General features: G+C 42.6%; 1 protein-coding gene across 3 annotated transcripts in view; it reads left to right on the top strand.

The window, feature by feature from the left end:
* Window positions 1-24,422, top strand: part of LOC309363318 (E3 ubiquitin-protein ligase RNF213-like) — a 93,194-nt gene that overhangs the window by 43,286 nt on the left and 25,486 nt on the right. For all 3 annotated transcript variants that reach the window (XM_081899462.1, XM_081899461.1, XM_081899460.1), the window contains 18 exons: window positions 225-365; window positions 810-971; window positions 1,715-2,849; window positions 3,402-3,595; window positions 3,744-3,896; window positions 7,165-10,761; window positions 11,967-12,103; window positions 12,664-12,759; window positions 13,444-13,562; window positions 14,426-14,554; window positions 14,680-14,759; window positions 16,340-16,487; window positions 17,214-17,349; window positions 18,946-19,137; window positions 20,725-20,864; window positions 21,926-22,080; window positions 22,484-22,702; window positions 23,640-23,821. In XM_081899462.1, the coding sequence (XP_081755588.1) occupies window positions 225-365; window positions 810-971; window positions 1,715-2,849; window positions 3,402-3,595; window positions 3,744-3,896; window positions 7,165-10,761; window positions 11,967-12,103; window positions 12,664-12,759; window positions 13,444-13,562; window positions 14,426-14,554; window positions 14,680-14,759; window positions 16,340-16,487; window positions 17,214-17,349; window positions 18,946-19,137; window positions 20,725-20,864; window positions 21,926-22,080; window positions 22,484-22,702; window positions 23,640-23,821 (7,115 nt within the window). The remainder of the gene's footprint in view (window positions 1-224; window positions 366-809; window positions 972-1,714; window positions 2,850-3,401; window positions 3,596-3,743; window positions 3,897-7,164; window positions 10,762-11,966; window positions 12,104-12,663; window positions 12,760-13,443; window positions 13,563-14,425; window positions 14,555-14,679; window positions 14,760-16,339; window positions 16,488-17,213; window positions 17,350-18,945; window positions 19,138-20,724; window positions 20,865-21,925; window positions 22,081-22,483; window positions 22,703-23,639; window positions 23,822-24,422) is intronic.

The following is a 24,422-nucleotide window of genomic DNA, read 5'->3' as shown; positions in this document are numbered from 1 at the left end:
AGTAGCTACTTTTAATTTCATGAAATATCTCTGGGCTTCACAGCATAGAATAGCGGAACAGAAATCTTCCAGATTCAAATAATCATGTCCTTGAGTGAGGATTGTCATTTAGCAACACACCATGCTCCCTTGTCATCTATGGCTATGCTATTATCAGCATATGATTTGTTCTGGGGTAAAGTATGGGACTAATTTAGAGTATATCTTCTTCCTAAACCCTACAGCGTGATTCTGCAAGATACTTGGAATGGCTAAAAACAATAAAAGAGAGTCATGGTTCTGTGGAACTGTCATCTATATCACTGGCAACTAAAATCAATAGCAAGGGAATCTACCGAATTAGGGCGCCAGAAGAAGGCCGAAAGGTGAGACCATGCTTGTAGTATATTGTCTCAGTTTTTGTAACCTTTCTCCTCGTCTCTCAGTAGCTATTTTTTCCCAACTAACAGCCTGCTATAAAGTGAATGATATAACCCTTTCTAAGTGTCTCTTTCAATAAATTGCTTCCTTTATCATTTCCTGGTGCCTGTCTGTTGCAACACCATTAAGTCGATCAGGGATTTCCTCCCATAGTGTTCATGAGTGTGAACTTGAGAATGCACTATCACAGAGCTATTTTCTGTTGGTGGCATTTGCCACAACTTTTTACTGGCATCCTTCCAAAGACATTGCCCTCATAATTTGGTGCAACCCCCTCAGTATTTAGCATAAACCTATTTACCGCTGACAACTGCTATCTCTACATATAGTAGGGGGGGACCTTGTATGACATCATAAGGAAGTAAAGCAATGATTAAATTTATTTCTAGGTTTCTCTGGATACTGTCCTGTGCCTGACTATCTCAGAAAGTCACGGTGGCCAAGAAGAGGAACGGCAGTACTCACTAGAAGAACTCCGAGAATTGATGAATAAGCTGATGCTGATGTCAGGCAAGGTAGAACAAGGTGCAGAAGTAGAGAAGTTTTCTGAGGTCAGTTTCCAGGCATAATTTCCTGTTTGTATTTTGAAACTCATATTGTCCTTTGAGGGATATGTGGTAGGGGACAAGAGTAATGGGGTTCTTCCTTCAGCCATGCTGCATTTCTGTGTCCATTGAGAGATTGTAGAGATTTCAGAAAGTGGTTTTTTCCCTGAGATGTAAAATACAATTTGAAACTTCACAGAAGTTTGCATCGCATTGAATTGTGATGATTTGTTGCTGATTAGGATGTTCCTTTGGTAATTGAATGGCTCCATCATTTGGCTCACTTACCCTTTCTAATTTTCAGTGTTCCTGATAAATTTTAAAACAATTAAAATTTTACACCCTGAATGCCCTTGGACCAGAGCTTGTTGGCTGCTTGCCTGTACAGAATGTTGAAGGGAGAAAGGTTGAAGAAAAATTCAGGGAGTAAATGTCCCCCCCCCCATTATTTTAATACATATTGTGAACCCCTTTGAGCTCTATAAATGAAAAGTGGTGTGTCAGTTTTTAAATCAATAAATGTTAGGAGAACCAGTTTTTGATACCGCCTTCATGTATTTAGGTTAACCAGTTTAAAAGTTCAATTTGGCCATAGTTTCAGCTGGTGTAGCTCTGTCTCTAAGCAAATGGAGTTGGCCAAGGCTAGTTTAGGCATTCTAGTAGTAAGGGTGGCAATCGGTAATGCATATTTCATATTCATTGGTGGTGTGCTATTGGTCTGTCTTCTGCTGTGTTTCTTCTGCACCCAGGTATTTTCTAGTGTCCAGAGGCTTGCACTGTCTTTCATTGACCTTCATTCTGCTGGAAACATGCTGTTCCGTTCTTGGGTCGCTAGTGTATATTGCTCACCCAACCATGAATTCTGCCTTTGCATGGATTTCAATTTCAATTCTAGTTCTGTCCTTATTGGAAATGGAGATGTCACAGATGTTCTGCCACTCGTTTGCCGAAAGATGGAGAGTTTCCTAGAAAAGTGGAACCAGTTTATGTCAGAGAAGCGATCCCAGTACTATTATTTGAATTACTATATGGCAGAACAGTTTGTATACTTGTGCAAGGAGCTTGGCTCAAAGTGCCCCAGTGAGGCTGCCTTAACGATGCTGTCATTTATAAAGCACAACTGCAGCAAGCAAGATATCCAGGAGGTCTCCGGCCAAGTAGCATCTAAAAAAGCAAAGAGGAATTTTGCCGATTTATTTGGGCCGGTGGCAAGAGGGAAAGAGTTGGCTGTACAACTGGAGTACATCTGGGAGTCGTACATGGGAAATATGGGCTCATTCCTTCCAGACTGCCTGGACATTGAAACCCTTGGCATTTACTTGGCCACCCTGGCAGATCTGGAGAAGAGGAGTGTTATGCGAAAAATGCCACAAGGTCTTCATACCGGCAGGCCTAACCTCATTCTCTGTCCTCGCTCTGAGGTGTTGGCTTCGGCACTGGCCATCTACATGAACAGTCCAGGGGAGATGCTACCCTCTTATGATGAAGTCCTGCTCTGCACACCACAAACCAGCTATGAACAAGTGGCACTGTTTTTGAGGCGGTGCCTCACTCCAGGCTATAAGGGGAAGAAGATTTACACCTTGCTGTTTGCAGATGAGTTGAGCTATGATGTTGGCTACAGGTCTGAGGAACTTTTCCAGAGTCTTCACTTAAAGCGTCAGGATGATTATAGGCTAGTGATTCTCTGCAACTGTGAGAGAGAGCACTGCTATGTCCCTTCTGTCTTCAGCCAGTTCAAAGTTCACATGATCCCTCAGCAGCCCCTGAAGGACATTCAGGGCTACCTTGGGAATCATTACAAAGCAACACAAAGTTCATCAGCTTCTGTCTTCAAGGACCAAATGTGTGTTGGGATTGTAGCTTCTGAAAGAGCTGGAGCAGGTGAGTGAACTAAGTACATCTAGTTTTCCATCTATGTTTCAGAATGCGTAGACTAAAACTTGAGGGTATAAAACATGGTCTGTTGTTTTTCCTTCTGTGATGCTCTTTCAGCTTGTGACTGGAAAGATCAGCACAGGAATAATGAGGGGCAAGGGGCACATTACACAGCAGGCTCAGTGTCTGTCTAAAAGAGTAGTTTTACTTGAACAGTATTTTAGCCTGCTGTTTAGTATTTTTGTCCCAGGCTTAGACATAAATGTTGGAAGGAATAGTACCTCTCTTTACAGAGATAATTCCAAGGTGAAAACCAGAGGTTACAGTGCAGGTGGCGGCAGCTGTGACTAGTACATTTTGGGATAAACAGTTAGCACAGCTCTAGCTGAAGACTGTATCCAAGTATTTGTTGGATCAGTTTCTCTCCCTCACCCAGATTCTTCCAACTTGTTGCTCAGCAGAAGCCCATACTATTGAGTGCTCTCAGTTTCATACCAATCCATTGTGTGCCTGCTGTGCCCATTAATAACTCAGATATGTTTTTATTATTAACAATAGGAAAATCTCTCTATGTAAAGAGGTTGCAACAGAAAATGGAAGCAAAACTACATCGCTCTGAAGTGCCATTAAAAACTATTAGGTTGATAGACGCCCACGTGGATGAAGGGAAAGTGCTGAAGTCTCTTCTCCCATACCTGCGCCATAAGTACCAGGAACAGCCTATGATATTTCATTTTGATATCACTTCTTCAGTGAGTATAGCATGGTTTTGGCAGAACTTTGTCTCCTTACCCTACCCCTCACTTAATAAAGTTGGTTGTTATTGGTTGGTTGGCAACTCAATGAGGAGGAAAATTTCATTTGTCTTTTTAAAATCACTACATTTCTGTATTTTCCTAGGTTCATTCTGGAATTCCAGAATTTCTGTTCAAGCTCTTAGTTTTACAGTACCTGGCAGATATACATGGGAAACTCTGGCTGCGGAAACAGTGTCATTTGTATGTTGTAGAAATTCTTCAAACATCTTCATCACCAAGAAAACAAACTAGATCTGTAAGTACCTATAGGTATTGAACTACTATGTCCTAAATTGCTAGTTGTTGTTTAGTCGTTTAGTTGTGTCCGACTCTTCGTGACCCCATGGACCAGAGCACGTCAGGCACTCCTGTCTTCCACTGCCTTCCGCAGTTTGGTCAAACTCATGCTGGCAGCTTCGAGAACACTTTCCAACCATCTCGTCCTCTGTCGTCCCCTTCTCCTTGTGCCCTCAATCTTTCCCAACATCAGGGTCTTTTCCAGGGAATCTTCTCTTCTCATGAGGTGGCCAAAGTATTGGAGCCTCAGCTTCAGGATCTGTCCTTCCAGTGAGCACTCAGGGCTGATTTCCTTCAAAATGGATAGGTTTGATCTTCTTGCAGTCCATGGGACTCTTGAGTCTCCTCCATCACCATAATTCAAAAGCATCAATTCTTCGGCGATCAGCCTTCTTTATGGTCCAGCTGTCACTTCCATACATCACTACTGGGAAAACCATAGCTTTAACTATACGGACTTTTGTTGGCAAGGTGATGTCTCTGCTTTTTAAGATGCTGTCTAGGTTTGTCATTGCTTCTTTCCCAAGAAGCAGGCTTCTTTTAATTTTGTGACTGCTGTCACCATCTGCAGTGATCATGGAACCCAAGAAAGTAAAATCTCTCACTGCCTCCATTTCTTCCCCTTCTATTTGCCAGGATGTGATGGGACCAGGGGCCATGATCTTAGTTTTTTTGATGTTGAGCTTCAGACCATATTTTGCGCTCTCCTCTTTCACCCTCATTAACAGGTTCTTTGATTCCTCCTCACTTTCTGCCATCAAGGTTGTGTCATCTACATATCTGAGGTTGTTGATATTTCTTCCGGCAATCTTTATTCCGGCTTGGGATTCATCCAGCCCAGCCTTTCGCATGATGAATTCTGCATATAAGTTAAATAAGCAGGGAGACAATATACAGCCTTGTCGTACTCCTTTCCCAATTTTGAACCAAACAGTTGTTCCATATCCAGTTCTAATTGTAGCTTCTTGTCCCACATAGAGATTTCTCAGGAGACAGATGAGGTGATCAGGCACTCCCATTTCTTTAAGAACTTTCCATAGTTTACTGTGGTTGACTCAGTCAAAGGCTTTTGCAGAGTCAATGAAGCAGAAGTAGATGTCTTTCTGGAACTCTCTAGCTTTCTCCATCATCCAGCGCATGTTTGCAATTTGGTCTCTGGTTCCTCTGCCCCTTCGAAATCCAGCTTGCACTTCTGGGAGTTCTCAGTCCACATACTGCTTAAGCCTGCCTTGTAGAATTTTAAGCATAACCTTGCTAGCGTGTGAACTGAGTGCAATTGTGCGGTAGTTGGAGCATTCTTTGGCATTGCCCTTCTTTGGGATTGGGATGTAGACTGATCTTCTCCAATCCTCTGGCCACTTCTGAGTTTTCCAAATTTGCTGGCATATTGAGTGTAGCACCTTAACAGCATCATCTTTTAAAATTTTAAATAGTTCAGCTGGAATATCATCACTTCCACTGGCCTTGTTATTAGCAGTGCTTTCTAAGGCCCATTTGACTTTACTCTCCAGGATGTCTGGTTCAAGGTCAGCAACCACACTACCTGGGGTGTATGAGACAGCCATATCTTTCTGGTATAATTCCTCTGTGTATTCTTGCCACCTCTTCTTGATGTCTTCTGCTTCTGTTAGGTCCTTACTACTTTTGTCCTTTATTATGGTAATCTCTGTATGAAATGTTCCTTTCATATCTCCAATTTTCTTGAACAGATCTCTGGTTTTCCCATTCTATTGTTTTCCTCTATTTCTTTGCATTGCTCGTTTAAGAAGGCCTTCTTGTCTCTCCTTGCTATTTTTTGGAAATCTGCATTCAATTTCCTGTATCTTTCACTATCTCCCTTGCGTTTTGCTTGCCTTCTCTCCCCCACTATTTGTAAGGCCTCGTTCGACAGTCACTTTGCTTTCTTGCATTTCCTTTTCATTGGGATGGTTTTTGTTGCTGCCTCCTGTATAATGTTACGAGCCTCCATCCATAGTTCTTCAGGCACTCTGTCCATCAACTCTAAATCCTTAAACCTGTTCCTCACTTCCACTGTGTATTCATAAGGGATTTGATTTAGATTGTATCTTACCGGCCCAGTGGTTTTTCCTACTTTCTTCAGTTTAAGCTTGAATTTTGCTATAAGAAGCTGATGATCTGAGCCACAGTCAGCTCCAGGTCTTGTTTTTGCTGACTGTATAGAGCTTCTCCATCTTTGGCTGCAGAGAATATAATCAATCTGATTTCGATGCTGCCCATCTGGTGATGTCCATGTGTAGAGTCGTCTCTTGTGTTGTTGGAAAAGAGTGTTTGTGATGACCAGCTTGTTCTCTTGACAAAACTCTATTAGCCTTTGCCCTGCTTCGTTTTGAACACCAAGGCCAAACTTGCCAGTTGTTCCTTTTATCTCTTGACTCCCTACTTAAGCATTCCAATCCCCTATAATGAGAAGAACATCCTTCTTTGGTGTCATTTCTATAAGGTGTTGTAAGTCTTCATAGAATTGGTCAATTTCAGTTTCTTCAGCACCAGTAGTTGGTGCATAAACTTGGATTACTGTATGTTAAAAGGTCTGCCTTGGATTTGTATCGAGATCATTCTATCATTTTTGATATTGCATCCCAGTACAGCTTTCGCCACTCTTTTGTTGACTATGAAGGCCACTCCATTTCTTTTACGGGATTCTTGCCCACAGTAAGTAGATATGATAGTTATCCAAGTTGAATTCACCCATTCCCATCCATTTTAGTTCACTGATGCCCAGGATGTCAATATTTATTCTTGCCATCTCATTTTTGACCACATCCAACTTACCAAGGTTCATGGTACTTACATGGTTCTTTGCTAGTACACCACTGAAAAACCCTATTGGAAAGCTCCCATTTTTAATGAGTTTAATGATTTCTAACATAATCATGTATTTATGGAATGTTGATATTAAAATTGTATGTGTGCTAAGATAACTGATTTTTTTTAATTATCCAGGAAAATAGAATGAATGAGAAGCGGTATTAACTCATCAGTTTAAAAGTTTAAAAGCTGTGGAAAAATTATCAAAACAAACAAACAAACAAACAAACAAACAAATAAATAAATAGTATGAGTGACCAAGATGTGTGATATTGGGATAACCTTTCCCTTCTTTCTTTCTTTCTTTCTTTCTTTCTTTCTTTCTTTCTTTCTTTCTTTCTTTCTCTCTCTCTCTCTCTCTCTCTCTCTCTCTCTCTCTCTCTCTCTTTTAAAAAAAGTATTTTCCAGGACTGAAGTACAACTTCATGGATGTGTTCCCCAAAGTAACCTGCAGATCTCCCAAGGAAGTCCTAGAAATGGACATGCAGAGGAATCTGTCCTATGATTGCTCAGACCCAGGTATAGATCAGGAAGTGTTCCGTAGCGAAGCCTTTCAGAGACCCTACCAGTACTTGAGAAGATCTAGCAGAGGAGATTGTCTTGACACATTCCAGTATGAAAAAGGCTCTGTTGAAGGGACACCAGCAGAGTGCCTGCAGATGCTCCTGATCCATTGTGGAGTGATAGATCCTTCCTGGTCAGAACTGAGAAACTTTGCTTGGTTTTTGAACCTTCAACTGAGAAATTGTGAAACATCGGTGTTCTGTAATGCTGCTTTTGTCAACGACACTTTACACGGCTTCAAAAATTTCGTGGTCACATTTATGATTTTAATGGCAAAGGATTTTGCTACACCATCTCTAAACATTTCTGATGAAAGCCCCGGGAATCAGTTTTTTGACATGGAAGGTGTCACAGAAGAAGATCTTGCTCCATTTCGTGTTCGGAAGAAGTGGGAGTCAGAACCCCACCCATATATATTTTTCAATGCGGATTCTGTATCTATGACATTCATTGGCTTTCATCTCAAACCCAGTGCTAATGGTGGTATTGATGCCATCAATCCTTTGAATGGGAGTGTCATCAAGAGAAATGTAATGACAGCTCAGCTGTACCAGGGATTGTGCCTTCAGAGAGTTCCATTCAACATTAATTTTGATGCACTGCCCAGACATGACAAAATTGAGAAACTTTGCATGGTTTTAGGAATACAGTGGCCAATTGATCCTGATGATACGTATGAGCTCACAACAGACAATATGCTAAAGATCCTTGCCATTGAAATGCGATTCCGGTGTGGTATCCCTGTTGTCCTCATGGGAGAAACTGGCTGTGGAAAAACCAGGCTAATAAAATTCCTGTGTGAACTACGTAGGAGCGGTGCCAATGCCGATAACATGAAGCTTGTCAAGGTCCATGGAGGCACCACAGCAGATGCAATCTATGCCAAAGTCAGGGAAGCAGAAGACATTGCTATTGACAATAAACAACAATACCAGTTTGACACCATCCTGTTTTTTGATGAAGCCAACACCACTGAAGCTGTCAGCAGCATCAAGGAAGTCTTGTGTGATCGCACAGTTGAAGGACAGCCTTTGGTCCACAACTCAGGTCTGCAAATCATAGCTGCATGCAATCCTTATCGCAAGCATACAGGGGAAATGATTCAGCGCTTGGAATCGGCTGGCTTAGGCTACCGTGTCAAAGCAGAGGAGACCAAGGAAAAGCTTGGCTCCATTCCTCTTAGGCAGCTGGTATACCGTGTCCATGCGCTCCCTCCTAGCATGATCCCTCTAGTGTGGGATTTCGGACAGTTGAACAACATTACTGAAAAACTCTATATACAGCAGATTGTGCAAAGACTTACTAGGTCAATACCAATGTCTGACGTTGAGCTCCAGTTAATAACAGATGTGCTTTTTGAGTCTCAGACGTATATGAGGCAAAGGAATGATGAATGCAGCTTTATCAGCCTCAGGGATGTGGAACGCTGTGTGGAAGTCTTCAAGTGGTTCCACAGCCACAGTGAACTACTAATGAAACATCTGGAGAAGCAAGTTGCAGAGAGGAAGGCAGCTAAAGGTTTTGTCCAGCGGGACCCAGTCCTTTGGTCCTTGGTACTTTCAGTGGGTGTTTGCTACCATGCTTCCCTGGAAAGGAAAAGGGAGTACCGCAGAGTCATCAGCACCATCCTTCCAGAGCCATATGATGATGAAAAGGGAATCCTTGAAGAAATTGGCTTAGTTCAGGATCTCTTCTTGTGTGACCTACCTCTGAGGGAAACGATTGCCAAGAACTTGGCACTGAAGGAAAATGTTTTTATGATGGTTATCTGCATTGAACTTAAAATCCCCTTGTTTCTCATTGGCAAGCCTGGCAGTTCCAAATCTCTTGCCAAAACGATTGTGGCTGATGCCATGCAAGGCCAAGCAGCATATACTGAGCTTTATAAAGAACTGAAGCAAATCCATTTGGTATCCTTTCAGTGCAGCCCACACTCTACCCCTGAGGGAATCATCAACACTTTCAAGCATTGTGCTCGCTTCCAAGAAGGAAAGAACCTAAAGGAGTATGTCTCTGTGGTGGTGTTAGATGAAATTGGCTTGGCTGAAGACTCCCCCAAAATGCCTCTGAAGACCCTTCACCCGCTCTTGGAAGATGGCTGTGTTGATGATGATCCACTCCCTCATAAAAAAGTTGGCTTCATTGGGATCTCTAACTGGGCGCTGGATCCAGCTAAGATGAATCGAGGCATCTTTGTATCCCGTGGAGAGCCAAACAAGAAGGAACTCATAGAAAGCGCAAAGGGTATCTGCTCTTCAGAACGCGCCGTCCTGCACAAAGTTGACCGTTTCTTTCCCATCTTTGCAAGTGCTTATGAGGAAATTTGCAAGACCCAAGGCAAGGAGTTCTTTGGGTTGCGTGATTATTACAGTCTCATAAAAATGGTGTTTGCTTTAACCAAAAAACTGAAAAGAGAGCCAGCTCCCCGTGAACTAGCAGAGATAGTTCTCCGTAATTTCAGTGGCAAAGAAGGTGTTGAGGCCTTGAACATTTTTATGTCTAGGTTCTCAGAAAAAGGAGATGTCATCCGTGATGACATTGGTACAATTGATCTAGTTCAGCAGAACATTTACAGTGACTATGAGGATGGTGAATGCCGTTACCTGCTGGTGTTGACAGAAAATTATGCAGCCCTCCAGATCCTGCAGCAGGCTTTTTTCAAAGGTACACAGCAGCCAGAAATTATTTTTGGTTCCAGTTTTCCCAAAGACCAGGAATACACTCAGATCTGCAGAAACATCAACCGAGTGAAGATCTGTATGGAGACAGGGCAGATGGTCATTCTTCTCAACCTGCAGAATCTGTATGAAAGCCTCTACGATGCTCTCAACCAGTATTACGTTCAACTTGCTGGTCAAAAGTATGTTGACTTGGGCTTGGGGACCCATCGAGTGAAATGCAGAGTGCACCCTAAGTTCCGTTTGATTGTCATTGAGGAGAAAGAGGTGGTCTACAAACATTTCCCCATCCCGTTGATCAACAGGCTTGAAAAGCACTACCTAGACATCAATACTGTGTTGGACAAGAGGCAAAGAGACACTGTGGAAGAATTGAAGAAGTGGGTGTACAGCTTCACAGCAGCTGAAACTGAAAAATACTTTATGGGCCAGCAGAAATATACCCCTTCTGATGTCTTTGTTGGCTACCATCCTGACACCTGTGCCTCAGTTGTCTTGCAGGTGACGGAGAAGCTGAAAATGAATGCTTCCCCTCAGGAACTGATGCGAAAAGTACAAGAAGAAGCCAAGTTGGTCCTGTTAAACTGTGCAACGCCTGATTCTGTAGTCCGCCTTGGTGATTCGCGGCTGGGTTCCTTTCTGGCAGATGACTTGGCCAGGGTATACTTTCAGCAGCAACATCACACTTCGCTTGCAGAGTTCCTTCATGCTTGCCTTGAGACAGAGTCTAGGGGTCACACAACCTTTATTGAGGTGAGTTCTGAAATACTTCTTTGTTCTTTTTTTAATACATTAGGAATTTTGCTCTCTTGAGATGGCATTAGAACTTTAATAATTCTAGACTACACATGGGAGCATATGGATCAGAAAATATATTTCTCTTCACCTTGGAGATCATTCTATATTGTCAGAAAATGTTCAGTCAAAAGTCTGGTCTGAGCTATATTTTACTGGTTGTACAAAGGTTCAATATATTCCTCATGGGTAAAAGTGAAGCAGCCATTACCAGGTGTACCTTCATTAAATTGTCCATCAAGCAGTATTTACAGCAAGGTAAAATGTAGCTACTGGTCCAGTTCAGGTGTAATGGCGATATACGGTTTGTAAAGAGAATGTGCTACAGCAAGCCTTGGGCTTGTGTGTGAAGGAGAAGGGAGGAGAGAATGCAAATCTAAAGCATACTGTAGATGCCTCTCATAACAGCAAACCAAGTTGTATTGTTTTATTTGATCTTATTCAATATGAAACAGTGAATATCTTGCTATCCTCTTCGCCATGAGTGTTCCATGTGCCAGAAACATTTTGAAATTAAAAGTTCAAGCAGCAGATACAGGTGGCAGGTGATACAATTAATTTTGCTTTTTTGGCAACTCAGATGCCAGCATTCTTGGTGTCTCATATGTGGCCAGAGATCTAGAGAATCCAAATAAGATTTATTTTGCCCATGTTTGTTGGTGGAATGATTTCCTAGTGCTTCCTTTGGCAGTGGAAAGACTGTCCAAGAAATTAGCAACGTCTAGACTGCTTGTCAGGTTAAAAAGTAAGGCATCTAAATACTACTCAGCAGATTATACCTTCTCCTTCAAACAGGAGTTGCATTTCTTTTTTCCTCTCTGCCTCCCTTTTAATTTTATTTTCATTCCCATCATGATCTAATAGAATTTTTGTTGTCAAATAGGTTGTAGTAGTTGACAACCAGGTTTTTGGGATTTGTTCTAACAAAAATGTTGGGTTCTTGATTGTTGTCAGCATCACTCAGTTCCTAAGAGCAACTCAAGGTCCTCCTTAGTGTATGTGGTGCTGGTGGGGCTAACCTTAATTTTATTGGACATTAGACTACCATGCAATATTGCTTCATTTTGTTTCAAAAGGGTTTGCTGTGTGCAGTTGTGCAAAAATCTTAAAAGGCTTTGTACATCTCTGACAGAGAAATCTCATATTTTTCTTTACTGTTTCAGGTTACAACTTTCTCTAGACTCCTGACTGTGGCAGACACAGAGACTTTGAAGACAGAACTATGGGACAATGTACGCATTCCAAAAGTTCTTTTCTTACAACAGTTTGACACAGAACATTCCTTTTTGAAAGAAATTCGGTGAGTGGCTTGCGTTTCTCAGTCCACTTGGTTTGTAGACCACATTGAAGATGACAGTAACATAATTTTTGAGTGAAACAGATGGGTAGAGAATAAGCATGGGCTTGTGGTAGCATTTAAGGTTATGTTATAGATTCAGATTGCTGGGATGGATGGAAGTTGATATTTATTTATCTATCACCCGGCCTTCACCCTAAGGTGCCGTGGTGTGTGACAACATTAAAAACAACATATAGTCATAAAAAGTGGGACCTAAAAATATACAAGAGTTGGGTCTTCAGCATTGTCTGGAAGCTGTAGAATGAAGGTACCAGACACACATCTGTGGGGAGGCAGTTCATAGCTTAGGGGCAGCCTTTCCCAAGCTACCACCACCACCCCAAACCTACCAAGAGGACCCCCTCTGCCAGCCTCAGCACCTGAGATGTTCTATAGAGAAGGAGGTGGTCTTTCAGATACTCGAAGTCTGGGTTCTGTACTGTTGTGTGTGGTGATCCACTCTGTGCCTGAAATACAATACCCTTTTAACCATTCTTGTGACATCTGTTGTTTTCTCCCAGGAATTCTCTTTCTGTTGCGCCTGGAACTAAAATACTGATTATTCAGACTGACTTTGAAAACGGATCTCTCAGTGCCCAGATTGTTGCCTCAGCCAAGTATGTTGCATAGCATGTGTTGTATTTTCCAGCTTCTTTATTAGAGCAGCATTGAACTCATGGCTAACAGTTACCACAATCTTTTTCAAGGTCTACTCTTTTCAAGGTCTAGTAAAACACTTGGGGAAAGTGTGAGGGAAGACAAGCTTTTGTGTGAAGCTATATGAATATGGGACACAGGTGGCGCTGTGGGTTAAAGCCTCAGCGCCTAGGACTTGCTGATCGAAAGGTCGGCGGTTCGAATCCCTGCTGCGGGGTGCGCTCCCGCTGCTCGGTCCCAGCGCCTGCCAACCTAGCAGTTCGAAAGCACCTCCGGGTGCAAGTAGATAAATAGGGACCGCTTACCAGCGGGAAGGTAAACAGCGTTTCCGTGTGCAGCTCTGGCTCGCCAGAGCAGCGATGTCACACTGGCCATGTGACCCGGAAGTGTCTCCGGACAGCGCTGGCCCCTGGCCTCTTAAGTGAGATGGGCGCACAACCCCAGAGTCTGTCAAGACTGGCCCGTACGGGCAGGGGTACCTTTACCTTTACCTATATGAATATAGTGGACATTTAAAACTTGGTGTTAGGATGGGGTGGAGAAGTAAGCCTTGTAAGTGTTGCTATAATGAGATGTTGATTAGGCAGTAGTGTCCTCTGTACTGCCGCTTGAAATTGCCGACAAGTGTTTCCTTTCCCTTACAGATACTCAGCTGTTAATGAAATTAACAAAATAGACCTGTGTGAAGCCTCAGTGTTTGTGCTCTTCATCACTAAGCTATCTCGCATTGAAGGAGGAAGTTCCTATGTCGGATTTCATGGAGGTAGGACTGCACGACTGGTGCAGTGGGGTGTAGAATAAATATGAGGTTTTCAGTGAGTTTGGAATGCTGTTGCAACTCGGAATAAATACCTGATATCAGCGCAAATAGAGAAGAAAATAGGGCTATTTTGTGCAGTATCAAATTGAGGTCCAAATTGAATCTTGTGGTCAGGACACTTCTCTAATAAATGCAATATTTGCTGTCTTTTGCTTTCTTTTGAAAGCAACACAAAGAGAGCAGACGGGGTTAAAGGATGCCCATACTGTGAATACCTTTTGATGAAGGATGGTATATAAGTCTAATAAATAAGAAATCAGTATTATTGAGCCTTTAGGTAGTTAGGCTCATCCCTATCTGTCCTGCACTGGATTTTTCTTTTTTGGAAATCATCATCATTTTTTATTTGTATGCCGCCTTTCCACAGTTAAAAAAGCAATGCTCAAGGCATCTTACAGCATAACAAGATTTACATAATTGAAAAAGTCATAAACAAAAAATAAACCACATAAAAAATACACAACCAAATGGGAAACAATTTCCACACAAATCAAAATCTAAAACTAAGAATAAAGCATTAATATCACAGTTTAAAATGACATAGGTAAAAAATAACAGCAATTTAAACAAAAACAAAACAAAACGGAGCCCTCTCTGCCCAGCAGCAGCAGCCCTTTATAGAACCCTAGGCCAGGTGGTGAGTGGCAGGACTGGGGCCCTCAGGCTCTGAGCAGGGGAGTCCTCCTAGGTGGTAGCTGCAGCAGCAGTTCTTATAGGCCTGTCAGTGGCAGGACTGGGGCCCTCAGGTGCTGAGCCATGATAACTTCATGGCAGTAGTCACAGAAAGTATTTCTGTCTATTGTTAGGAATGTGGCAGTCTGTGCACATTGATGATCTAAGGAGATCCAAGGATATGGTTTCTGATGTAACTTCCCTGAGAAACATAACCCTCAGCCAGCTGTTTTATGAAGACACGGGAAAGTCTGCACAAAAACGTGAGTGTAAGAATTTCAATAAGTAATGTAGCATTAACTTCTGACAACCTGTAGTCATTCCCGGTTTCCTTAATTTTATCAGTGAGCAAATTCCAACCCTATGCAATCTTCTGTATTATTTTCAGCCGTGATTATGGCAAAGGAAGAAGAACAAGATGAGGAGATGGATGTGGTATCAGCAGCACCCAAAACAGAAAGATTGGCTGTAAGTTTCAATGTATCTCCCTTTAATTATTTTATTTGGCTACCTTTGAAAAGAGAGAGTGCTTCTCCTCCCCCCTTATTCATGCTGGGGACAAATCAAAATCCCAGAGGTATTATTGTACTTGTTCTCTGTTATGGTTTCCCCTCCATTCCCCCCCCCCAAATGGTATGGGAGTCTGCATATCCCCAAATTTTCTCAGGTGTAGTGAGGAAACATCTAATAAGCATGGATTATGCTTCCTCATACCAGAGGTTGGGTTCCTTTCCCTGTTTTCCTGGGCTTCAGCCCTTCTCCCATCTGCTCTGCTATCTTTGCATGTTTTCTGCCCCCACCCCCCAGCCTTCTTTCCCTTTTTTCTTGCTCCCCTTATTGTCCATTTCTGCTCTCTCGCCTGTACATTGTTTCTGTGGCTTTCCTGAACAAACAGGCAGATCTGTAGTAAAAATGACCACCCATGTTAGAGTGGTGAAAACTTAAGGGGTGGGAATTCTTGCTGCTGCTGCTGCTGCTGCTGCCATGAAGCCTCCAAAAGCCAGTCTCTCCAGAACATGTGTTCCTCTGAGCACAGGGATCGCTCTGGCCTACCATTCCAATTGATCCCTAAGGGAAAGTCTTCCTCATCACAGAGGAACAGGTTGGCTACCTCCAAACTCTAGACACCCCCTCTAGACACTAAACAATTAGTTAGGGCCCATTTCAGCCAGCTTCCATCTCTGGGCTTCTACTGAGCCTCTCAAAGACAGTGGTGAATGGTATCGCCTCAAGGGCCTCTTCTCTCCCTAAGAACTAACAAACCTTGTGATCATCCTCTGAGGTCCTTCTTTGTGTGTCTCCTCCATGAGAGGTCTGGAGGGTAGCAACATGAGAAAGGGGCCTTTCTGCAGTGGCTCCCCATTTGTGGAATGCTCTCCCCAGGAAGGCTTGTCTGGCACCTTTGTTACATACAGTATATTTAGGTACTGGGCAAAAACATTCCTCTTCTCCTAGGCCTTTGGCTTATTAGCTAATTTATGGCCTTTTAAATTGTCTGTGTTTGGGTGGGGGCAGGTTATTGTTTTTGTTTGCTACTATGTTATGTGTTGTAAACAGCCCTGTGATCCTCGGATGAAGGGCAGTATAGAAATTTAATGAATAAATAATCACAAAGTCTGCAGGCGTCCCTTGTTAGCACTGAGAGTAAGCCCAGCATTTTCCTGGTGGCCGTCATTTTGTTAGCCTTACTATCATCTGTTTACCAGAACATTGCAGGAGCTCCTTTTTAGTGTCTCCATGCTTCTGTACTCAATTCTTGCTCTCCCCTCTGCTCCCAGCACTAAGCCTATTGGACTGATAAAACATAGATCCCATGCTGGGTCTTGTCTTAAACGCTCCAAAGAGATCAAGGACACCAATTATCGCAAGTGGAGTAGATCTCCAATGCAGGAGGTGGGTTCTTCTCACTTCTCCACCAGAACAAGAGAGTCATCACAGGAAGAAAGCTCTTGTTTACATCAGTTCCTTTTTCAGAGAAGAAATGTGCATCAGCTTAGTATGTGTTGCTTCGCAATATTAATAGGCTCTCTTTCTCTACTCCTGGAAAGCCCAAAATCTTGGACACCACCGTTCTTCTGAGGAGCTGCGTGCAAAGTGCTGTGGGGATGCTAAGAGACCCAAATGAGAGTTCCAGCCGCAGCACCAGGAGGATTGAAATTCTCCTTAGCCTTCTTTCTGAGGAAAGTGATTTGAAAGGTATGAATGACTAGGAGCATTTAGTTTTGTACAGTGGAAGGCTTTCTGGTGCAAGCCCCTCCCAGAATATGTTCACACAATCTTTTTCCACAGAGCATGAGGTAACAGGGTTCTCATGTGCTATCAAGCACAGAATTATGTGCAGTGTAGAGGGAAAAAAAAGATAGAAGTTTCTTGCTGTGTCATGATACTAGGACCTGGAGCCATCCAATGAAGCTGAATGTTTGGAGATAAACATAAAAATAATTAGTACTTCAGTCCATGTATAGTTAACTTGTGGAATTTGCTTGCCACCACAAGATATGGCAATAAGGCAAAATCATATCAGTTTGCTTCCATCTTGCCAAGATAACGGCTGTAGTTTACTGTCACCTAGTCTAGTTTCTAAACACCAGTGCAGCACATTTGCAACCTCTCCTACTTCATGCTGAGCATTCTGTAGATTCACCATACTCGAAACTCTTCACTCATCCCCAGATGACAACTTGCAACAATTTTATATAGATAATACAGGGCCTCTTTTAAAGGATTCACCCTGTATATTTGTAATTTCATAGTTGACAGTCAAGCACTGCAGAAGATTGTGAAACCTTAACTGGTGTTGATGATAAAATCGGACTAAATTAGCTGTCGGTCCAATAGAAATAGATACCTTTTGTTTTGTCTTCAACACTTGAAATCTAGCCTTAAGGAATACCGGTTAGCACACTTTCTGCTATTTTTCAGCTTCCTTCCTGAAGATAACAAAGAATCGCCTCTTAACCCTTTTGAGAAAGCAAGAGGAGAACTCTTACATCATGAAAGAGTGGGTGCTTCGGGAGGCATCGAACCTCAACGCCCTCCAAGAAGCGGGAACTTTCAGGTATACACAGTAGCTTAAACTAGTCGTATTTCAGCAATCTAAAGACATAGGCCAGTATCTAAAGAGTACACCTCTCTTAAGATGGTTCCATGCACTCAGAGGAATTATTAATTTATTCTTCCAGCTGTGGCCCCACAAGCTACATTTGATAGTTCTCCAGAGGGTCCCCTTGAGCTTTGGGAACAACTTTTCGGATGGGTTTAAGGGCTGCAGAATCAGGGTGGTGTTCAGAGTTTGGTAAATATATTGCAGTGGTATGCAGAGCAAAATAATCTAGTAAAATAGCTGGTTGAAAGGAGAACTAAAACAAGGTCTATTAGTCATGACAAAGTCATTGTGAGTACAGGCTTTAAAGGTAAAGGGACCCCTGACCATTAGGTCCAGTCACAAACGACTCTGGGGTTGCAGCGCTCATCTCGCTTTATTGGCCGAGGGAGCTGGCGTACAGCTTCCGGGTCATGTGGCCAGCATGACTAAGCCGCTTCTGGTGAATCAGAGCAGCACACGGAAACGCCGTTTACCTTCCCGTCGGAGTGGTACCTATTTATCTACTTGCACTTTGACGTGCTTTCGAACTGCTAGGTTGGCAGGAGCAGAGACCGAGCAACGGGAGCTCACCCCATTACGGAGATTCGAACCGCCGACCTTCTGATTGGCAAGCTCTAGGCTCTGTGATTTAGCCCACAGCACCACCCACATCCCCATGTACAGGCTTTGCATGTGGCCAAAAGTAGTGTCACTAGCACATGCTAACTCACACAGGGCTTATCCACATCTCCCTTTTCCTTACCTCTTTCCTCTGGGAAAACCTGTGGTTTAGCACTGAATTGGAACAAACAGCAATCAGGTTTTCCACGAATTCTTAAAGACAGTCTTAGGGTCCCATGCCTAAGAAAGCACAGGACAAGTGGAAATGTGGGCGAGTCCTGAATCTGTTTTGAGCAAATGTAATTCGGAGAAAAAACAGGAAGGAAATAAAAGTCTCAAATGAAGTAATCTGTTTCACCAACAAGTGGTTACTAAAAATTGTCATTTTGTCTATTTCCCTCACCATTACCACAATGGTTCAGGTAACTTGCTGCAAAGCATTGTTGCTTTATTCCCAGCAGGTGGAGGGTCTGAAAGTCTCCCATGTTTTGTTTTTGTTTTCTGCAGTCAACTGCAGTATTACAGCTAGTTAAATATCCTGGCCGTTTGGAGTTCAGAGCATTTACATATGTAGCTGGTGCAAGATGGGAACCAAAACTCTTAATAAAGCTGGGTGGTGTTGTTTTCTGCAGTAATGGCTCTGTGGGCCAATAATGTTTGACTGTCTTTCAAAGTTTCTTCCTCTGCTTCAGGTGGTAACATTCCATATGTAAATAGTATAAACGTTGCTTCAAAACCATGGTTCACAGTTGGAAAGGTGCTTTCAAAAGAAGAAAGATGTATATATGCAAGTCAAAAAAAGGCTTGCTTTTTCTTTATAACATTCTCCCTTGAGATTTTCAGTCTTTTCAGAATGCTCCTGAAAGCGTGCATGGTTGTGTCTGAACTTAATTTCTTAATATTGGGTATTCTTTTTTTTCCCTCCTTTACCTCTCTTGAAACTTGCAGGCACACCTTGTGGAAGCGGGTGCAGAGTGCAGTTATACCATTTCTGGCCTATATGGTGTCTGTCCTAGACAGAGACGGCAACTTGGACCTGCTGGTTAGACCAGAAACAGAAAGTTGTGTGAAAGCTCTGTGGATGTTCATCTTCAATGATCTCAATCTTCTGAATATCCCTTACATTATGAGTGACAAAAGGTAAGTGGCACAACCAAGGCAGCAATGATTGCTGGTGAATTGATTTGTTATTAAATATAAATGGTGAATGTGATTTTGACTCCCATGTGAAAGAATATTTTGAAAGTTCTTTATTCATTTGGCAACTATGTATGCCAGTAGAAGGCCGTGACAATTTGGCTTCCCATTTCTCAGTAGGTTTGACCTACTGAGAACTCTTTAATACCTAGGTTATATCACATACTGCTAGCCTAGACAGGAGAACCTTGCTGCAAATTTGAATACTATCTCTTCCACTTCCAGGAGCTTCTCCCATTTTGTCTTCTTGTCTGTCCTAGCAGAAGTCCTCCTTTTTTCCTCCACCCTTTGCAAAATTTACTGTATTTTTCGCCCCATAGGGCGCACCTAGTTTTTTTGGGGGGGGAATAAAGGAAAAAATTTTTTCCTTTATTTCCCCCCCAAAACCAGGTTGGGGAATCCAAACCAGGTTGGGGAACAGTAGGATGGCGGCGCTCCTCCTCCCTGCTGTCCCCCGAGCTTGTGGGGCTGGCGCTGGGGAGAAGCGCGCTTCTCCCCAGTGCCAGCCTCCAAACCAGGTCGGGGAACCTGGTTTCCCACTTTCCCCTGAGCTTGTGGGGCTGCCCAATATCTGCACGAAGCCCGGGGTGCGCTGTGCAGCGCGCCCCAGGCTTCGGGATGCAGGCTGCTATCCGCAAGCCTTGGGAGCCCGACGGGAACTCCCGCGGAGCTCCCAAGGCTTGCGGATAGCTTCCTGAAACCTGGAGAGCGAGAGGGGTCGGTGCGCACCGATCCCTCTCGCTCTCCAGGCTTCAGCGAAAGCCTGCATTCGCCCCATAGGACGCACACACATTTCCCCTTCATTTTTTGAGCGGAAAAAGTGCATCCTATAGGGCGAAAAATACGGTAATCCTCTTTGCTCCTAAACTTGTTGGGGTTTTCCCGCTATTCTAACCTGGGGTCTAAATCCAAAACCCTGGCCATGAAAAAAGTAATAGTCTGTCTTGAAATCTAGGCAGTAAATGATCTTCTCTCCCATGAGACTTGGGTGAGTGAGCTGCATGGACCTGATCTTACCCAGCTGCTCCCATACAGGTCCTTAGTGCAGTACCAGGCTAGTCAGGGTGTCTGTGTGTGTGTGTGTGTGTGTGTGTGTGTGTGTGTCTGTCTGTCTGTCTGTCTGTCTGTCTGTCTGTGTAGGGGTTGTGAATTGCTATCCTATGGACCAATAGAGAGTTCCCCAGACCTGCAGTATGGTATCCTTTTATTCCATGTGTTAATTATAGTGTCTCTGAAATGCATCCACTACATTCATTCATCCATCCATCCATCCTTATGGAATACGTTATTGAGGCAACCCTCATACTAATTGTATCCTGTAATCCATTCATTCTGCATTCATTGTTTCTTTTTCTATATAAACAGATTGCATTTTACATGCACCTTGATTAAAGGCTGGCCTTATGATCTATTTTTTTGTGTTTTTTAATAGTAATGATTAATAGATTAAAGAAAAGTAAAAGTAAGTTTCCCCGCTTGGTAATGGAATTCTACCAACTTTCTGATTGATTTTGCATGTTTCTTGCCCAGCTCCCAATCCAAGACAATTCTGGTGGAGAATTCCTTTCAGGTATTTACAAATGCTGGCAATGAAATACCCTTCAGCTGGAGGATAAAGGATTTTTTGGAAGACCTTTGGGTTCAAGCCCCATATGTCAATGGTGATGAAGGTGAGAATGTAGGGATGACATTGAAACTGGTGTCACTCATAGGAACATTTAGATAAATATGTCAAATGGATCTGAAGGCAATAATGAGGCACCATCCCTTTTTGATGTCTGTTATGGGGTTCAGCTGCTGTCCTCTATGGTTCTGTTTGCCAAAAAAACCCCAAAACAGACATTTTGCCGTTTTTCTGAAATTTCCCCCGGGCTCTGTTTTCCCCATTGGAATCCTGTTTGCAAATTGTCCCTTCGTAGAGAAGGTGATTGAGAGGGCTGTGGCACAACAATTGCAAGTGCTCTTGGATGAAACATTATCTCGACCCATTTCAATCTGCATTCAGGCCTGATTATGTGACTTGATTTGGTCTTGGTCATCCTGATTGATGACCTTTATCAGAAGGAGGACAGGGGAGTGCAACCCTATATTCTTACTTGATCTTTCAGTGGCTTTTGGTTCTGTTTATGCAAGTTTTTAGTCCCTGAGCATCTTCTGTTTTTAATTGCTTTTATAGACATATCCTAAAGTATACATCAAATGTTCCTGCTGAAAATTTACTGCGTATCCAAGAATCTCCTGGATTTATGTCCAGGACATGACAATCCTAGACTTGCTAGCTGCTAAGAGCATTGCTTTGAGACTAAAGGAGTGATTTGGGCCACGTTTCTGGTGCAATGTCAAATTTTCCATTTCTCAGTAGTTACCCAAGGGGGGGGGGCTTGGTGAGAGACTTCTTCATAAACGACAAACAGCTTTCAATGTTTTGGGTTATGAGGCTTACAAAGTAAAGGGTCATCATACTTTTAACTTTTGAAATAGGGGTGTGCCACTGCTGCATGGTATTTCTGGGAGATATTTATTTATTGAAGCATTTATATACTGCCCTATCATAAAATATCAGGACAGTGTAAACAATATAAAAACAAAATACCATCAAAAAGCAATACAAAACAACCTTTAAAATGACTGGCAAGTCAAGAAGATTCATGCCTCTTGGCATAAAGAGATACTATGGCATTTAAAATTCCCATCTAATCTAGTTTCCTCCCATTGTACTCCTGACCTGCAGGCCATGCGGAGAAGTTTGTAGGACTCTTTCAGAAGACACCACTGGGGCAGCATATTGCTGGTCTCTCTGCTGAAGAAAGAAACATTATTTTCCACTGTTTTGTCAGAGACTATATCCGTCTGATAATGCATGTCGCCTCGCCGAAGGAGCTAAATGTGAGTATACCAGTAAGAAATGTTGAGCCGCTTGGGAGAAAGCATGTGTCAGTTACTACGTTCACAATTTGTGTGCTGTAGCATCTTCAATAAATTGCTGGTAGTTGTCTTTCATAAATATAAGTCTGCTTTGTCAAGATACTGGAAGCATTAACCACCAGAATTACCTACCAACAAGGTTTCCCTGTAAGTACCAAGCTATTTTTAAAACAAAAACCTAACCTAAATAAGAGATTATAGCCATTGTAACACTGAGATTGTTAGCACATTTATCTAATAACCATTTGGTTATTAAGAAAAAAAACACACAAAAGCAACTTTGAAGAAGTTAGATTATTTCAACCGGATATGTGATTACTATAAGAATTCACTTATTTATAAAGACTTGTTGTTCAATTTCCAGTTGCTGCAGACAGCTCTCTTATCATGCATAGAGGAAATGAAGGCAGCCTCGCCCAGTGCGGAGGAGGAGGTGCTGCCCATCTCCTGGATCCATCTTGGCTACCATCAGTTTAGTAGTCGTCTGCAAAACCTTTCCAGGATTCTTGCTGTGAACCCTGAGGTGCTCAATGCTCTCACTGAACATATTGAGAAAGGAGGCAGCCTCTTGCATCGCCAAATGGTAGGACTGATATTTGCTAGCTGTAACATTTTAGAAAAAAACACAGCCTCTGAAGTACATGGTATTCTTCCGTTGCTTTTCTAAAGTATTAGGAGAAACTATACTGCCTTTAAGGAGAGATACTAAACATCACACAAGGCTTTAACACGTCTGTTTCTGCTATACTCCTTATAACAAAGCTAATCAACATAGTGCCCTCCAGCTTTTGTTGGGCTCCGACTTGAATAAGCCTCAACCAGCATTGCTCTCCCAGGGATGATGGGAGTTGCAGTCCCAACAACATCTGGAGGGCGTCCCATTGAGCACCTCTGTCCTAACAGTGTATCTGCCCTACTGTGAGAACACAAAGATCTTCTATGAGCTTGTGAACCAAATGATTTCTACATAATTGCAGTGCCAAACAGCAGTGCAATCAATCTGTTGTGGACATGTGTACAGTGAGCATATTCCACAACTCTCCTGAGATTTCTGTGGAAGATAAGATTAGAGATTATGCATGGGGGATTATGCAAATACTCCCAAGGCAGAATTACGGTGAAAATTGCTGGACTGAGAGAGGTGAAATTGAATAGTTAGTGTAAAATTCTATGGAAGGAAGAAAATACAGGTGTTAAAGTTTGGGTGATGGAATGTGCCCTATTTAGAATAGAGGGTAAAGCAGGACATTTGTTTTAAAAGAAATAGATGGGATAAACAGAAGGGAAACCAACTATACACACTGCGGAAGTGTCATTACGTGTTTATGAAACTGGTAATGCGGATATCGTCATAGTTCTTCTCAAGTTCTGATGCCAACTTACTCAAGGGAGAGGGATATTTATTTTCTGTAACTTGCTTAGTTAAGGGGGGCATACAGCCATACTAGTGTCTGAAGCGAATGTATTTTTCTTTATGATCCATGTCTGTATTAAAGCCCTGTTCATGCCTGATTGCTTAGGTTTTGGATGTGCTTGCCGCAATTGCTTGTACTGAGATGTTGGAAGAAAAACTGCTGAACTGCAAATCTCAAACATGGCTCCAGCAGGTGAAGAAGCTTCAAATGCCAATTGAACTTGTGTGTACAGCAAACTACTTTCAAAGCAATGAGAGCCAATGTGACCAGCTGCTCCAAGAAGTCAGGTAGGTCTGAGAGGCAAAATATGAATTCAAAAGTATAGTAATGTTTTCCTTGAGATTAATTGCATATGACATTGTCACTTGGTTACATTGTTGTTTCACCCATTTGAACTGTTGTGGTAGTCACCCATTTGCAAAGCTGCTTCCCTCTTAATACCCTCAAATCCCAGATTACATGTTTCCTGTGTTATCACACGCACACACAACTTAGTAAGTGGTATAGTGCTTAGAGAGTCAGACTAGGAGCTGGGAGACCAGGGTTCATCACCTCGCTCAACCCTGAAGCTCACCTTTCCTACCTCACAGGATTGTTGCAGGGATCAAGGAAGAGAAAAGAACCTTGTATGCCACCTTGAGGTGGGATATAAATGCAATAAATAGTAAAAGTAAAATGCTATTGTGGAATCTACAAAGGAATATGGAATGAAAAAATTACAGTAGTCAAGTGGCTCTGTGAGCCTCCGAATTGAAGCTCAGTGGAACAGATGTAGCTTGTTAAGTAAAAGAATAGTAAATGGAGAGGCTGTGCATCGGTGCTGCTGCACTCACTTGAGTACTGGCCCTCTCCTTAGTTACATTTTACTAGTAGGTTGCTAGTCTTTTC

The sequence above is a fragment of the Podarcis melisellensis genome (assembly GCF_964234715.1).
Source record: "Podarcis melisellensis genome assembly, chromosome: 2".
NCBI lineage: Eukaryota > Metazoa > Chordata > Lepidosauria > Squamata > Lacertidae > Podarcis > Podarcis melisellensis.
The sequence above is the reverse complement of the archived record's forward strand: the minus strand, read 5'-3'. Positions and strand labels throughout refer to the sequence as shown.